Consider the following 16,735-nt stretch of genomic DNA (forward strand, 5'->3'; position numbering starts at 1 on the left):
ATAAACCTCATTCTTCCGCACGTTCCCCTCTCCAAACCTCCCTCCGCTTCCAGACCTCGGCAATCTCTTCCTTTACCGAGCCATCCAGACCTGCCGTGGGTTTTCCTGTTTGCGAGGCCTCTCACAGGGCTGTGCCCACCCTCCAACACCCTCGAGCCTAATGCCAGGATGGGGAGGCCACAGAGGTTCAACAGGGTTCACTAGGCCCATAATCAGATCGGGAATCCGACAACAAATCCCCAATATTCCCCAAAGGATAAAAAAATATAGGAGGGAAGATATACTAACAACAATGAGTTTTCATCCCTATCTCTGTACCCTCTTCCAACCCCTACACCCCTCCCTATCTCTGTAACTCCTCCAACCTCTACACCCTCTCCCTATCCCTGTAACCTCCTCCAGCCCCGACACCCCCTCCCTTTCTCTGTAACCTCCTCCAGCCCCTACAACCCTCCCTATCTCTGTAACCTCCTCCAGCCCCTACAACCCTCCCTATCTCTGTAACCTCCTCCAGCCCCAACACCCCTCCCTATCTCTGTAACCTCCTCCAGCCCCTACACCCCTCCCTATCTCTGTAACTCCTCCAACCTCTACAACGCTCCCTATCTCTGTAACCTCCTCCAGTCCCTACACCCCTCCCTAACTCTGTAACCTCCTCCATCCGCTACAACCCTCCCTATCTCTGTAACCTCCTCCAGCCCCTACATCCCTCCCTATCTCTGTAACCCCTCCAGCCCCTACATCCCTCCCTATCTCTGTAACCTCCTCCAGCCCCTACACCCCTCCCTATCTCTGTAACCTCCTCCAGCCCCTACAACCCTCCCTATCTCTGTAACCTCCTCCAGCCCCTACAACCCTCCCTATCTCTGTAACCTCCTCCAGTCCCTACACCCCTCCCTAACTCTGTAACCTCCTCCAGCCCCTACACCCCTCCCTATCTCTGTAACCTCCTCCAACTCCCACACCCTTCCCTATCTCTGTAACCTACTCCAGTATCTACAACCCTCCCTATCTCTGAAACCTCCTCCAGCCCCCACACCTCTCCCTATCTCTGTAACCTCCTCCAGCCCATACACCACCTCCCTATCTCTGTAACCTCTTCCAGACCCTACAACCCTCCATATCTCTGTAACCTCCTCCAGCCCCTACAACCCTCCCTATCTCTGTAACCTCCTCCAGCCCCTACAACGCTCCCTATCTCTGTAACCTCCTCCAGCCCCTACAACCCTCCCTATCTCTGTAATCTCCTCTGGCCTCTACACCCCTCCCTATCTCTGTAAACTCCTCCAGCCCCTACACCCCCTCCCTATCTCTGTAACCTCCTCCAGCCCCTACACCCCTCCCTATCTCTGTAACCTGCTCCAGACCCTACAACCCTCCCCATCTCTGTAACCGCCTCCATCCCCGAAAACCCACCCTCTGGAATTACCTCCCTGAACCTCTCTGACCTCTCTGGGTGATTAGATGGTTGGAAGGGTAAGGGGGGGGGGGGGGGTGCAGGGAGGGGAAGTGAGGGGAGGCAAAGTGAGTGTGGAGGACGGGTTAGGGCAGAGGTGATTGATGGTAGTGAGGGGAGGAGGAGGAGGGGTGATGGACAGAGGAGGTTTGTCGAGAGAGGAAGGTGAGGGGGTGGGGGGCTTGGAGGGCAGGTGAGGGGGAGGAGTGGAGTTGAGGAGAGAGAGAGGAGGAGAGGGGAGGAAGCGGCTGTGTCAAGGGGGGGGGGATGGAGCGATGGGGCAGAGAGGGAAGGGGAGGCGATGAGGAGTGGAGGGTGGGTGAAGGACTGAGGCCAGGAGGGGAGAGATTCAGATGAGAGGGGAGGAAGAGTGAAGGAGGGGAGGAGGTAGGACACTGAATGCTGCTGTGGGGTGCATGTTCCTGTGGGAGGGGGTGTTGGTACTGTGGGTGTGGTGGGGGTCCTTTGCGGGGGGGGGGGGTGTGGAGTTGATGCTGTGGGGGTGGGGGGGGGTTGGTGCTGTGGGTGGGGGTTGTAGGGTCGGGAGGACATTACAGAGATAGGGAGGGGTGTAGGTGCTGGAGGAGGTTACAGAGATAGGGAGGGGTGTAGGGGCCGGAGGAGGTTACAGAGATAGGGAGGGGTGTAGGGGCCGGAGGATGTTACAGAGATAGGGAGGGGGTGTAGGGACTGGAGGAAGTTACAGAGATAGGGAGGGGTGTAGGGGCTTGGAGGAGGTTACAGAGATAGGGAGGGGTGTAGGGGCTGGAGGAGGTTACAGAGATAGGGAGGGGTGTAGGGAGGGCTGGAAGAGGTTACAGAGATAGGGAGGGGTGTAGGGGCTGGAGGAGGTTACACAGATAGGGAGGGGTGTAGGGGCTGGAGGATGTTACAGAGATAGGGAGGGGGTGTAGGGGCCGGAGGATGTTACAGAGATAGGGAGGGGTTGTAGGGGCTGGAGGAGGTTACAGAGATAGGGAGGGTTGTAGGGGCTGGAGGAGGGTTACAGAGATAGGGAGGGTTGTAGGGGCTGGAGGGGGTTACAGAGCTAGGGAGGGGTATAGGGACTGGAGGAGGTTACAGAGATAGGGAGGGGTGTAGGGGCCGGAGGATGTTGCAGAGATAGGGAGGGGTGTAGGGGCCGGAGGATGTTACAGAGATAGGGAGGGGGTGTAGGGGCCGGAGGATGTTGCAGTGTTAGGGAGGAGGTGTAGGGGCCGGAGGAGGTTACAGAGATAGGGAGGGGGTGTAGGGGCTGGAGGAGGTTACAGAGATAGGGTGGGGGTGTAGGGGCCGGAGGAGGTTACAGAGATAGGGAGGGGGTGTAGGGGCTGGAGGGGGTTACAGAGATAGGGAGGGGGTTTAGGGACCGGAGGATGTTACAGAGATAGGGAGGGGGTGTAGGGGCCAGAGGATGTTGCAGAGATAGGGAGGGTGTGTAGGGGCCGGAGGATGTTACAGAGATAGGGAGGGGTGTGGGGGCCGGAGGATGTTACAGAGATAGGGAGGGGTGTGGGGGCTGGAGGAGGTTACAGAGATAGGGAGGGGTGTAGGGGCTGGAGGAGGTTACATAGATAGGGAGGGTTGTAGGGGCTGGAGGAGGTTACAGAGATAGGGAGGGGGTGTAGGGACTGGAGGAGGTTACAGAGATAGGGAGGGGGTGTAGGGGCTGGAAGAGGTTACAGAGATAGGGAGGGGGTGTAGGGGCCGGAGGATGTCACAGAGATAGGGAGGGGGTGTAGGGGCTGGAGGAGGTTACAGAGATAGGGAGGGGGTGTAGGGCTGGAGGAGGTTACAGAGATAGGGAGGGGGGTAGGGCTGGAGGAGGTTACAGAGATAGGGAGGAGGTGTAGGGGCAGGAGGAGGCTACAGAGATAGGGAGGGGTGTAGGGGCTGGAGGAGGTTACAGAGATAGGGAGGGGTGTAGGGGCCGGAGGAGGTTACAGAGCTAACCCCCGGCTCTGCTATCTGACGACAATGTGGTTAATTGCGTTTCCCCTCCTCAGGTCCGGGATTCCAGTCGCCCAGCTCCGCACCCCCCATGAGCGCCGTGACCATCACCAACCCCGACATCACCTCCTTCCGTTATCGCGGTCTCCCAGCTTCGGCTCCGGCCGAGAAGAAGAAAGGAAAGGAGAAGGGGAAAGGAAAAAAGAAAATGACCAAGGCCGACATTGGAGCTCCCAGCAACTTCCAGTAAGACTCCAGCACGAGGGTCAAAGAGCAGGGCAACGCGCCAGGGTGGTAACACAGTGGTTAGCACTGCTGCTTCACTGCGCCCGGGTGCCGGCTTCAATCCCGGCCCTGGGTCACTGTCTGTGCGGAGTCTGCACGTTCTCCCCGTGTGTGCGTGGGTTTCCTCCGGGTGCTCCGGTTTCCTCCCACAGTCCAAAGATGTGCAGGTTAGGTGGATTGGCCATGATAAATTGCCCTTAGTGTCCAAAATTGCCCTTAGTGTCGGGTGGGGTTACTGGGTTATGGGGATAGGGTGGAGGTGTTGACCTTGGGTAGGGTGCTCTTTCCAAGAGCCGGTGCAGACTCGATGGGCCGAATTGCCTCCTTCTGTAAATTCTATGAAATCTATGAGAGAGTCAGTGGCAGAGATGTAAGCGTTGCTGGAATGGGAGCCGGTGTGGCTCAGCGGGCACGGGGGGGGGGGGGGGGCAGGGATCCGGTGTGAGTTTGGATCCCACGGGATAGCAGATTTCGGGATGAGCTGGTTGACGGAGTGTGGCGTTTGGGATGCCATCCTGGAGTGTGTCGGGGTCATCGCCCCTCACCAGCGACAAGAGCGTGGGTGCGGAGAGTTCTGGAATTCCGTGAACACGGAGGTGGGGATGAAAGGTTTCACTCCTTCCATTTCCCTCCTAGGCACGTGGGACACGTTGGCTGGGATCCCAACAGTGGTTTCAACGTAAGTAACCGCTTCACTCGCTAACCTTCCTCTTTACAGGGTTTGGACAGGTGAGTGGGTAGGCTGCTCTTTCGAAGGGTTGGTGCAGACTCGATGGGCTGAATGGCCCCGTTCTGCACTGTTGAGCTTCTGTGATACATATTTGTTAAGTAAGACGGGGGCTCTTTAGCACAGGGCTAAATCGCTGGCGTTGAAAGCAGACCAAGGCAGGCCAGCAGCACGGTTCGATTCGCGTAACAGCCTCCCCAAACAGGCGGCGGAATGTGGCGACTAGGGGCTTTTCACAGTAACTTCATTTGAAGCCAACGCGTGACAATAAGCGACTTTCATTTTCATTTCAAATAGCTGCCCTGACCATCGTCGACATGGATTCAGGGCCTTGGGTCAGGAGGGCGAGGTCGGGGGTGGGGGGGGGGGGGGGGGGGCTCTCAAACACACATATCCCACCTCAGAACCAAACACAGTTGTCCAATCAGCCACGAGGGAGGTCATCGAGGGAGAGAGGGAGAGCATGGTGCGATGGCACAGACCCCTATCCCAGCAGAGGTCAAGGCTCAGGGAGCATCCGTGAGTCTGGGATGTCGGATTGGACAATGGACCGAGTGGATGAAACGAGCATGAATCTGGAACACTGCGCACTCCCTTCTCTCAAATTCCGGTCTCATTTTGCCTCCGTGTGGAGGAACCTCAGAACGATGCCTCCTCTTGGGGAACAGCTCACCCCCTGCTCCCCCTCCCCCCCCCCCCACCCCACCCCCAACACGGAACAACGAGCATTTCTGTACCATCTATAAATTGTGAAATTGTCTCCCAGGCAACTCACAGGAGCGATTAAGAAACAGAATTGGACCAAGATGATATTCGGGACAGATGATGTAAAACTCGGTCCGGAGGGTCAGTTTTAAGGAGCATCTTAAAGGAGAAGAAAGGGATAGAGACAGAGAGACAGAGAGAGAGAGAGAGACACACACAGGGGAGAGAGAGGAGAGAGAGAGGGAGACAGAGAGAGAGAGACAGAGAGAGAGACAGAGAGAGAGACAGAGAGAGAGAGAGACAGAGAGAGAGAGAGACAGAGAGGAGAGAGAGAGAGAGAGAGAGACAGAGAGAGATACAGAGAGAGAGAGACAGAGAGATAGACAGAGAGAGAGAGATACAGAGAGAGAGAGAGATACAGAGAGAGAGAGACAGACAGAGAGAGAGAGAGAGAGAGAGACAGACAGACAGAGAGAGAGAGAGACATAGAGAGAGAGAGACACAGAGAGAGACACACACACACGCAGGGGAGAGAGAGACAGAGAGATGTGGTGATTGTATATCAGTGTAGATGCAATATAACTGAGCAAGCACTAGAGGGAGCACGGGAGAGCTATATATACAGAGGAACAGGAAGTGAGGGGACACTTCACAGAAGGGGGAATTGGTAGCAGGACATAGGCAAGCAGCATCGAGGTAACTGTAAGTTAAGCTCTGAAGACAGAACAAACTCACAATAAAGCATCAACTTTGAGACTACGAGCTTTATTAAGACACAAGGATCAACACATGGTACCAGCAGTGTCTTCAGACGCTTACTACAAGTTTACTCAAGGAAAAGCTGCAGACACAGAAAGACCAAAATGGCAAGGAAAACTCCTACCAGATGTTCGACTTGGGAAGACCTCGCTTATTCGATGATGTGGGTCGGAACCCCACCTCAGCTGAACATAACCGCTAATGTAAGTAATGGAAGTCTGGAAAAGATTTAAACAAGTGTTCGATGTATATATCATAGCTAATGATTTAGCAGCAGCCTCAGACGAAATGAAAATAGCAATGCTCATCGCAGGACATGAAGCTAGAGAAGTATATAATGGCTTTAAATACTCGAAAGATGAAGACAGCAACAACTTAGAAACAATACTAAAAAAATTTGAAGAGTAAGGAATTTGAACAGCACTGTATGCTCAGAGGCCAAACTGCACAGAGACTGAGTGATGCAAAACTCAAACAATCACTATCAGAACAGAAAGGGTTCAGTCTAGAAATCGCGAGTGAAAAGTCCAGATCGAAAGGAAAAAGTAACATGAACTTTTCACAAAGACAAAACGCTGAAATCTGCTGTAAAATGGCGTCGGAGCACATGTCACAGTCTCTGGGGAACAAAGAACGAAAATCTGCATCTGCGCATGCGCAGAGAACAGAAGCCACGCATGCGCAGTTAAAATCAGCCGTTTTGCGTTCTGCGCATGCGCAAGCCGTGCATGCGCAGTTAAAAAAAGTTTTGGTCGCGGATCGTTACGCGCATGCCCAGTTGAAAGGAACAAGTGCACCATTCGAAGATGGTTCTGCGCATGCGCAGAGAACAGAAGCCACGCATGCGCAGTTAAAATCAGCCGTTTTGCGTTCTGCGCATGCGCAAGCCGTGCAGGCGCAGTGGACACAAAACCGCACAGTAAAGGAAGACCGATGTGCGCATGCGCAATCGATTCCTACGCATGACATCACGAACGTCATGATGTCTGAGGATCTGGACCACGCCCACTTAAAAGGGAAATGGCCGAAAATTAGAAACAAGATACTTAAAGCTGTAAAACCCAATTTTCTTACCTCAACCGACAGAAAAACACCTGAACTTACACCAGCAGTTGAAAATAACTCTCACAACACCCTGGAACAAGCAGGCTGCACCACCCAAAGTGAAGAGAACAAAAACAGTTCCAAAACCAAAAAAGATGAAGAAAACGATACCAAATCCGAAACAAAAAAAGATGATTTGTTTTTCGAAGAATACTACTCAGACATGGCTGAGTTATTCGGATATGCTGATCACAGCATCAGCGACACGGTCGCAAAGCTCAACACGAATCTACTCATGGTAGATGAATCCAACACCATGGTGCCATGGCAGATCGTCGATACATTGGATGACAGCAATACCCAAGACGAAGACGATGCCACACAGAGAGCACAGAAAGACTCCACAGAGAGAGCGATGACAGGCTCCACAGTGAGAGTGATGAAAGACTCCACAAAGAGAGTGACGCGAGCCTCCACAGACACCTCGTTGAAAGACTCCAAAATGGAAGCAAGCAAAAACTCCCTGGTGAACACCATGCATGAACAAGACCATGAAGGTCTGAGCAACCGCAAGCAGACTATGAAAGTCTACCAAGCTGACATAATCAAGAAGAAGACACTGTACATCTACCCACTGCATGCGAAAACAGTGACAAGGTGATCACACTCGACATACAGGAGGTACAGGATCACAGCGAGACTGACAGTTCTCAGCTCGTCTGTACAGAAGCACAGAGCAGGGCCACCCAAGAGTCCAGAGAGGCCACTTCAATAGAAACCGTGAAGATTTTGACTCCACAAGAGGAGCACCAAGGAAGCAAAGAAGAGGAATCAAATCCACCACAAATGACTGATGTCACCAGCATCAAAGCAACATCAGATCATTCTGCGCTTGGCCCTAGCCCGCCCCACCCCACCGCCAACTCTCCCTGGTGCCCCCTGACCTACGCTAGCTACGCTGACCCCTGCCCTTGGCGCCTGCTTGTCTCCCGTCCCAGCACTCTGGCCCTCCTCTCATACACCAGGGACCCATTAACCTAATTGTATCCCACCATGCCCTTTCAAGTCCCGTAACCAGCCCCTAGCCCATCCCCCTATCAGAGGCCCCGATCTCCCGCCAAAAGGTACCAAGGGCAGGGCCCCCTTTGCAGGGCCCCTCTCCCCCCCCCCCCCCTTGTTGCAATCCCCCCAAAACACCCTAAACAGTGCGCCCTCCAGCCCCCACTCTCTGTCCAGGCTGAAAACAATCTTGGATAAAACATTACAGCACAAGATAGTTTAACAAACCGCCGCCACACAAAAGGTCTGAGAGCCCTAAGTCCTTTAGTTCAAGTCCAGCTTCTTATCTTTAATAAAGGTCCAAACCTGTTCTGGTGTCTCAAAATAGTAGTTCCTCAAACGTAACCCAGAGCTTTGCAGGATACAGCATTCCAAACCTCACCTCCTTTTTGTAGAGGGCTGCCTTTACCTTGATGAATCCTGCACACCTCTTGGCCAGCTCCATTCCCAAGTCCTGGTAAATGTGAACCTCGCAGTTCTCCCATCTGCTGCTCCTCTCCGCCTTGGCCCATCGCAGCACACGTTCCCTGTCAGCAAGCTGGTGAAAGCGGACCACCAAGGCCCTCGGTCAGTCGCCCGTCCTGGGCTTCCTTGCTCTATACTCCCCATCCAGCTCCAGGGGTCGAGGTCCCATAAGCGCCTCAAGCATACCCGTCACGTATGCTCCCACATCCGACCCCTCGCAGCCCTCGGGGAGGCCAATGATCCTTAAATTCTGCCTCCTGGCTCTGTTCCCCAGCTCTTCAAGCTGCTCCTGCATCCTCCTCTGTCGGGCGTTCAGCTCCTCCACCTCGTGCTCCAGCTCCATTACCGTGCCCCCCTGGCTGGAGAGCTTCACCTCGACCTCCCTGAGCGCCTTCCCTTGGACCGCCTGTGTCTCGACCATTCGGTCCATCACCGCTCTCATCGGGTCCAGCGTGTCCCTCCTCAGCTCGGCGAAGCAGTTCTTGAAGAACTCCATCTGCTCCTCCCTTGGCCAGTGAGCCTCCGCTCCCCGGTCCCCGCCGTCCGCCATGCTTGGCCGCCCGGTCTGGGGTCCCCGCTGCTCCCGCTTCGATCCTTGCCGCTCCACTCGACCACTTCTAGTCAAGCTGCCCATACCCCGGAAAGGAAGCCTCTTCCCTATCGTCTCCTCCACCGATTCAGGCTGCCAGGTCCCAAAAAAGTCCGTTAAAAAAGGTCCGATTGCCCATCGCGGGCGGGAGCGATCCGACCTGCGACCTGCCTCCTCGAGGGCGCCACCGGAAGTCCGACTCATAAATGTTCTCATGAAGATTGGACTCATAAATATAAATTGGCTTTGTAAAATATGCAATAGCACCATCACTTGTATAGATACACATATCGTAAGTAATCTGTTTTGTACAATTTTCTTTAACAATGTACAGAAAATATGTAAAGAAAAAAGGGGGGATGTGGTGATTGTATATCAGTGTAGATGCAATACAACTCAGCAAGCACTAGAGGGAGCACGGGAGTGCTATATATACACAGAGGAACAGGAAGTGAGGGGACACTTCACAGAAGGGGGAATTGGTAGCAGGACATAGGCAAGCAGCATCGAGGTAACTGTAAGTTAAGCTCTGAAGACAGAACAAACTCACAATAAAGCATCTACTTCAACTTTGAGACGACGAGCTTTATTAAGACATAAGGATCAACACAGAGGGGATGCTTCAGAGGCTGGAATTGGAGGAGAGCAGAGATCTCAGCATAATAGAGGAGGTTACATAGATAGGGAGGGTTGTGGGGGCTGGAGGAGGTTACAGAGGTAGGGAGGGTTGTAGGGGCTGGAGGAGGTGACAGAGATAGGGAGGGTTGTAGGGGCTGGAGGAGGTTACAGAGATAGGGAGGGGTGTAGGGGCTGCAGGAGGTTACAGAGATAGGGAGGGTTGTAGGGGCTGGAGGAGGTTACAGAGATAGGGAGGGGATGTAAGGGCTGGAGGAGTTACAGATAGGGAGGGTTGTAGGGGCTGGAGGAGGCTACAGAGATAGGGAGGGCTGAAGGGGCTGGAGGTTACAGAGATAGGGAGGATTGTAGGGGCTGCAGGAGGTTACAGAGATAGTGAGGGTTGTAGGGGCTGGAGGAGGGTACAGAGATAGGGAGGGTTTTAGGGGCTGGAGGAGGTTACAGAGATAGGGAGGGTTTTTGGGGCTGGAGGAGGTTACAGAGATAGGGAGGGGTGCAGGGGCTGGAGGAGGTTACAGAGATAGGGAGGGTTGTAGGGGCTGGAGGAGGTTACAGAGATAGGGAGGGTTGTAGGGGCTGGAGGAGGTTACAATGATGGGGAGGGTTGTAGGGGCTGGAGGAGGTTACAGAGATAAGGAGGGTTGTAGGGGCTGGAGGAGGTTACAGAGATAGGGTTGTAGGGGCTGGAGGAGGTTACAGAGATAAGGAGGGTTGTAGGGGCTGGAGGAGGTTACAATGATGGGAAGGGTTGTAGGGGCTGGAGGAGGTTACAGAGATAGGGAGGGTTGTAGGGGCTGGAGGAGGTTACAGAGATAGGGAGAGTTGTAGGGGCTGGAGGAGGTTACAGAGATAGGGAGGGGTGTAGGGGCTGGAGGAGGGTGTAGGGGCTGGAGGAGGGTACAGGGATGGGGAGGGTGACAGAGGAAGGTGGTGATTTTCTGTATATTATTTTTGCCTCCAGGTCAATGAGATGGACCCGGACCTCAAGAACTTGTTCACAAAAGCAGGAATCAGTGAAGATCAGTTGACCGATGTTGAAACGTCAAAGGTTCTCTACGACTTTATTGAGAGACAGGGTGGTCTGGATTATGTGAAGAAAGAAATGCAAAAACAAGGTGACAATGGCTGGGGGCAAACATTATACATTGGCCAAGCCTTGTGCCAGAGAGGGAGGGCCGGAGACCATTCGGCCCATTTACTCTGCCCCATACCAGCCTGCTCCCACCACCTCTCCATCTCCCCTTCCCCCATATCATTCCATTCCTGTCTCCCACCTGTGATGATCCACCTTTCCCCCTTCCTCTTAAACACATCGAGACGATGAGATGGCACGGTTGTGCATTGGTTAACACACATGCCAGGGATCCGTGTTCAATTCCTATCACTGTCTGTGTGGAGTCTGCACATTCTCCCCGTGTGTGCGTGGGTTTCCTCCGGGTGCTCCGGTTTCCTCCCACAGTCCAAAGATGTGTGGGTTAGGTGGATTGGCCGTGAGAAATTGCCGCCAGTGTCAAGGGATGAGTCCTGAGGTTACAATGGTGTGAAAGGGTGCAGACTCGATGGGCCAAATGGCCTCCTCCTGGACTGCAGGGATTCTATAATTCTCCCCACTCCCTGTGGGAGCGACTCCCACATTCTCCCCACTCCCCGTGGGAGTGAGTCCCACATTCCCCCCACTCCCCGTGGGAGCCAGTCCCACATTCTCCCCATTCCCCGTGGGAGCCAGTCCTACATTCTCCCCACTCCCCGTGGGAGCGAGTCCCACATTCTCCCCACTCCCCGTGGGAGCGAATCCCACATTCTCCCCACTCCCTGTGGGAGCGAGTCCCACATTCTCCCCATTCCCCGTGGGAGCCAGTCCCACATTCTCCCCACTCCCCGTGGGAGCGAGTCCCACATTCTCCCCACTCCCCGTGGGAGCGAATCCCACATTCTCCCCACTCCCTGTGGGAGCGAGTCCCACATTCTCCCCACTCCCCGTGGGAGCAAGTCCCACATTCTCCCCACTCCCCGTGGGAGCAAGTCCCACATTCTCCCCACTCTCTGTGGGAATAAGTCCCACATTCTCCCCACTCCCGTGGGAGCGAGTCCCACATTCTCCCCACTCCCCGTGGGAGCGAGTCCCACATTCTCCCCACTCCCCCATGGGAGCGAGTCCCACATTCTCCGCACTCCCTGTGTGAATCCCACATTCTCCCCACTCCCTGTGGGAGTGAGTCCCACATTCTCCCCCACTCTCTGGGTAAAGATGTTCCCCCTGAATTCCCCCCAATTGGGTTGATTAGTCTCTGTCTTGTATTGATGACCCCCCTGGTTCTGGTCTCTCCCCCCTCCCCCGACAAAAGTGGAAACATCTTCTCTACGTCAGCCCTGTCGAAACCCCCTTCATCATTTCAAACATCTCAATCAGCTTCTTGTTTCTCGAGTAACAAGCTCCCCTCGGTATATCCAACATGTCCTGAGATTTAGTATCTCTCAGCTCTGGGATTGTCCTTCTACCTCCTCGTCCAGTGTCTCTATATCCTTCAATAATACAGAGATTGGAACTGTGCACAGTGCTCTAAGTGTGGTATTGTTTAGTCTTTTAATGATGATAGGAGTGCTCTAGATCATTCTACACTGTGTAAGAACCTGACCTGCAGTTGTGGTCTTTTAATGCGTACTGCAGGCTTGGGGGTCATCCAGAGTTCAATTGCTTGATGACAGGGCTACTGGCAGGCATTTAGCCGTCCATTGCAGGCTGCGCATCAGCAGTTCCAAAATGGCTTGACAATGTGTGATGATGAGTGGATGGTGACGGCCAACCCCATTTGTGACAGACGCCTTCGCTACAGGTGACCAGTTGTCCCCGAGTGGCCATTGGAGGGAGGGCGAAGGTGGGTTTGGGGAAGTGTCGAAAGGTTTAAAGGTGGGTCCAGATGGTCACTGTCTCCTATTAGTTTGTGGCATTTTTGAGGAGCTGATGCGAACACGGAGAGGCACTGTCGCGCCACCTCTGGTGAGAGGATGTCACTACAGTGTGACATGTTTACATACAGTAAGAAGTCTCACAACACCAGGTTAAAGTCCAACAGGTCCAACAAGAAACCTGTTGGAATTTAACCTGGTGTTGTAAGACTTCTTACTGTGCCCACCCCAGTCCAACGCCGGCATCGCCACATCATGTTTACATACAACTTGTGATGAGAAGTGTTGATCGGAATAAGACTTATTAACAACAGGAGTGATTCCAGTTTGACTGAATATTCATTTCCATCTTTTCAGAAACTGCGCCTCAGCCTCCAGTGCGAGCAGGTCCCCTCCCCCCCGTCCCCCCTCAGCCCAGCAGAGGCAGGCAAGGGCCCCTCCCGCCGGTGCCACCCATGGGCTCAGGACCTGGGCACCCGCCCCCTCCAGCCCAGCACATCAGGGGCCCTGTGCCCCCACCCCCACAACGGCCGGTGCCACACCGGAGCACCCCGCCTCCCCCCTCGCGATCGGCGGGGGGCCCGCCTCCTCCTCCCCCCCCGCCCATCGGGGGGGCTCCCCCTCCCCCTCCCCCTCCCCCTCCTCCTCCTCCTGCAGCTCCTGCCCCCGCCTTCAGCCTGGTGCCTGCACCTGGAGGGCCAAAGAGGAGCGAGCCAGCGAACACGCCACAGCCCGTGGGCCGTTGCGCACTCCTCGACCAAATCCGCCTTGGGATCCAGCTAAAGAACGTGAGTATGTCGGACAGCTGTCCTGTGCGTGTGTGTGTGTCAGGTGGGCTATTCAGCTAAGGGAGGCGTCACATGGGGGCAACCACATCGCAGCCTTGAGTGGGGTGGGGGGGGAGGGAGACCAGCACAGAAAGCCATTCAGCCCATCATGTTTGTGTCTTGGCTCTCCGAATGAGCAAGTCCAACTCCTCCCTGCCCTCCACCTCCTCCTCCCAACCTTCTCCAAGTAAACCGGCCCATTCTTCCTGCAGTGGATCACAATCCCATTCCCATTCCCTCCCCAATCAGCCCTGTGTCGCCCACATCCTTCAGCAGCGCCAATCCCGGATCCTAATCGCTCGCTGCTCGAGAACGTTTCTCCCCGTGTCCCCGTTGCTGCTCTCACTAATCACCTGTTCCCCGTCGCACGATCCCCCCCCCCCTCCCCATTGGTAATCGTTTCTTTCCCTCTCCGCTCCATCCCGGACCCTCCCCCTCGTGATTTTGGACACCTCGTTCAAATCCTCACTCCGACGTCCCAAGGAGAACCGTCCCAGATTCTCCAAACCATCCACGGAACGGATGTCCCAATATCCCTAGAACAATTCTCGTCAATCTTTTCCCAACTCGCGCTGTCTCTTTTCTCGCGCTCTCTTACTCTCTGTCTCCAAAGCCTTCACATCCTTCCGAGAGCGTGGCTCCCAGAACTGAGCACTATACTCCAACTGAGGTCCAGTACCAGCCTCCCCGGACAGGCGCCGGAATGTGGCGACTAGGGGCTTTTCACAGTAACTTCATTGAAGCCTACTCGTGACAATAAAGCGATTTTCATTTTTCATTTCATTTTCAAATAGTGTCTTAGAAAGTTCAGTATAAGCTCCAGTGGTCCCAGGTTCGATTCCTGGCTGGGTCACTGTCTGTGTGGAGTCTGCACGTCCTCCCCGTGTGTGCGTGGGTTTCCTCCGGGTGCTCCGGTTTCCTCCCACAGTCCAAAGATGTGCGGGTTAGGTGGATTGGCCATGTTAAATTGCCCGTAGTGTAAGGTTAATGGGGGGGATTGTTGGGTTACGGGTATACGGGTTACGTGGGTTTAAGTAGGGTGATCATTGCTCGGCACAACATCGAGGGCCGAAGGGCCTGTTCTGTGCTGTACTGTTCTATGTTCTATGTACTCTCTCCACCTATCCCGTCACCCTCAATGATCTCTGCCCAGTTAATTCACCGGACGTGGGCGTTGCTAGCTCTGGCCCAGAATGTGTCGCTCACCCTGAGTTGCCACTTGAGACGTTGGTTGAACCGCTGCAGTCCGTGTGGTGTACGTCACTCATGCTTCCTGTCCCTCAGCTAATTCCATATCCATGTTGCCCCCCAACACGTTTATTCCATGAGCTATAACGTGCGACGATTCTTCCGCATTGTCTTGAATGCCTTTTGTAGGTCTATGTACACCACATCGACAACATTGCCCACATCTACCCTCTCTAACATAAAACCGCACCTTGCTCCGAACAATCCTCTCCATTATGTTTCTCGGGGTTTAGGTACCAGACGCAGCCGAGGTTTCTCAGGCAGCTGAGGAAGAAGACCAAGGGCTGGTCGGCGCACTGATGATGGTGATGAAACAGAGAAGTAAAGTCATTCACTCCTCAGGTAATACACAGCACTGCACTGTCAGAGGGTCAGTATGGGGGGAGCGCTGCACTGTCAGAGAGTCAGTACTGAGGGAGTGCTGCACTGTCAGAGGGTCAGTACTGAGGGAGTGCCGCACTGTCAGAGGGTCAGTACTGAGGGAGTGCCGCACTGTCAGAGGGTCAGTACTGAGGGAGTGCCGCACTGTCAGAGGGTCAGTACTGAGGGAGTGCCGCACTGTCAGAGGGTCAGTACTGAGGGACTGCCGCACTGTCAGAGGGTCAGTACTGCGGGAGGGCTGCACTGTCAGAGGGTCGGTACTGAAGGAGGGCTGCACTGTCAGAGGGTCAGTACTGGGGGAGCGCTGCACTGTCAGAGAGTCAGTACTGAGGGAGTGCGGCACTGTCAGAGGGTCAGTACTGAGGGAGTGCGGCACTGTCAGAGGGTCAGTACTGAGGGAGTGCCGCACTGTCAGAGGGTCAGTACTGAGGGAGTGCGGCACTGTCAGAGGGTCAGTACTGAGGGAGTGCCGCACTGTCAGAGAGTTAGTACTGAGGGAGTGCTGCACTGTCAGAGGGTCAGTACTGAGGGAGTGCTGCACTGTCAGAGGGTCAGTACTGAGGGAGTACTGCACTGTCAGAGGCTCAGTACTGAGGGAGTGCCGCACAGTCGGAGGGTCAGTACTGAGGGAGTGCAGCACTGTCAGAGGGTCAGTACTGACAGAGTGCCGCACTGTCAGAGGGTCAGTACTGAGGGAGCGCCGCACTGTCAGAGGGTCAGTGCTGAGGGAGTGCCGCACTGTCAGAGGGTCAGTACTGAGGGAGTGCTGCACAGTCAGAGGGCCAGTGCTGAGGGAGTGCCGTACTGTCAGAGAGTCAGTACTGAGGCAGTGCTGCACTGTGGGAGGGTCAGTACTGAGGGAGTGCTGCACTGTCAGAGGGTCAGTACTGAGGGAGTGCTGCACTGTCAGAGGATCAGTACTGAGGGAGTGCGGCACTGTCAGAGGGTCAGTACTGAGGGAGTGCCGCACTGTCAGAGAGTTAGTACTGAGGGAGCTCCGCACTGTCAGAGGGTTAGTACTGAGGGAGTGCAGCACTGTCAGATGGTCAGTACTGAGGGAGTGCCGCACTGTCAGAGGGTCAGTACTGAGGGAGTGCTGCACTGTCAGAGGGTCAGTGCTGGTTCTTCACCTTGATTCCTTTGGGATGGTTAAGGGGGAACAGAAATGGAAGTTCTTGAAATGTGAATCTCTTTTGCAGATGAGGATGATGATGAGGGAGGTGATGAAGAATTTGACGATGAATGGGATGATTGAAACACACGTCGACATTCCACTCCGAGCTACTGGCTTGTGCACTATTTCTTTTTAAACTCAAACTATTTTTTGCTATTCGTTTGTTGGCACAAATCATACTGATCAGGGATGTCAGGGAATGCAGGGGTGTCGGTGCACCCTAGCACACATCAAACACTCCCAGGACAGGTACAGCACGGGGTTAGATACAGAGTAAAGCTCCCTCTACACTGTCCCCATCAAACACTCCCAGGCCAGGTACAGCACGGGGTTAGATACAGAGTAAAGCTCCCTCTACACTGTCCCCATCAAACACTCCCAGGACAGGTACAGCATGGGGTTAGATACAGAGTAAAGCTCCCTCTACACTGTCCCCATCAAACACTCCCAGGACAGGCACAGCACGGGGTTAGATACAGAGTAAAGCTCCCTCTACACTGTCCCCATCAAACACTCCCAGGAC

General features: G+C 54.5%; 1 protein-coding gene across 1 annotated transcript in view; it reads left to right on the forward strand.

Moving 5' to 3' along the window:
* LOC119955884 (wiskott-Aldrich syndrome protein-like) overlaps positions 1 to 16,520 on the forward strand; it is a 42,822-nt gene extending 26,302 nt beyond the window's left edge. Inside the window, exons 7-12 of the mRNA XM_038782537.1 lie at positions 3,463 to 3,652; positions 4,328 to 4,370; positions 10,637 to 10,790; positions 12,940 to 13,370; positions 14,891 to 14,999; positions 16,238 to 16,520. Of these exons, the coding sequence (XP_038638465.1) occupies positions 3,463 to 3,652; positions 4,328 to 4,370; positions 10,637 to 10,790; positions 12,940 to 13,370; positions 14,891 to 14,999; positions 16,238 to 16,293 (983 nt within the window). The 3' untranslated portion in view covers positions 16,294 to 16,520. The remainder of the gene's footprint in view (positions 1 to 3,462; positions 3,653 to 4,327; positions 4,371 to 10,636; positions 10,791 to 12,939; positions 13,371 to 14,890; positions 15,000 to 16,237) is intronic.
* The last annotated feature ends 215 nt before the right edge of the window (positions 16,521 to 16,735 follow it).

This window comes from Scyliorhinus canicula, chromosome 21, assembly GCF_902713615.1.
Source record: "Scyliorhinus canicula chromosome 21, sScyCan1.1, whole genome shotgun sequence".
NCBI classification, from domain to species: domain Eukaryota; kingdom Metazoa; phylum Chordata; class Chondrichthyes; order Carcharhiniformes; family Scyliorhinidae; genus Scyliorhinus; species Scyliorhinus canicula.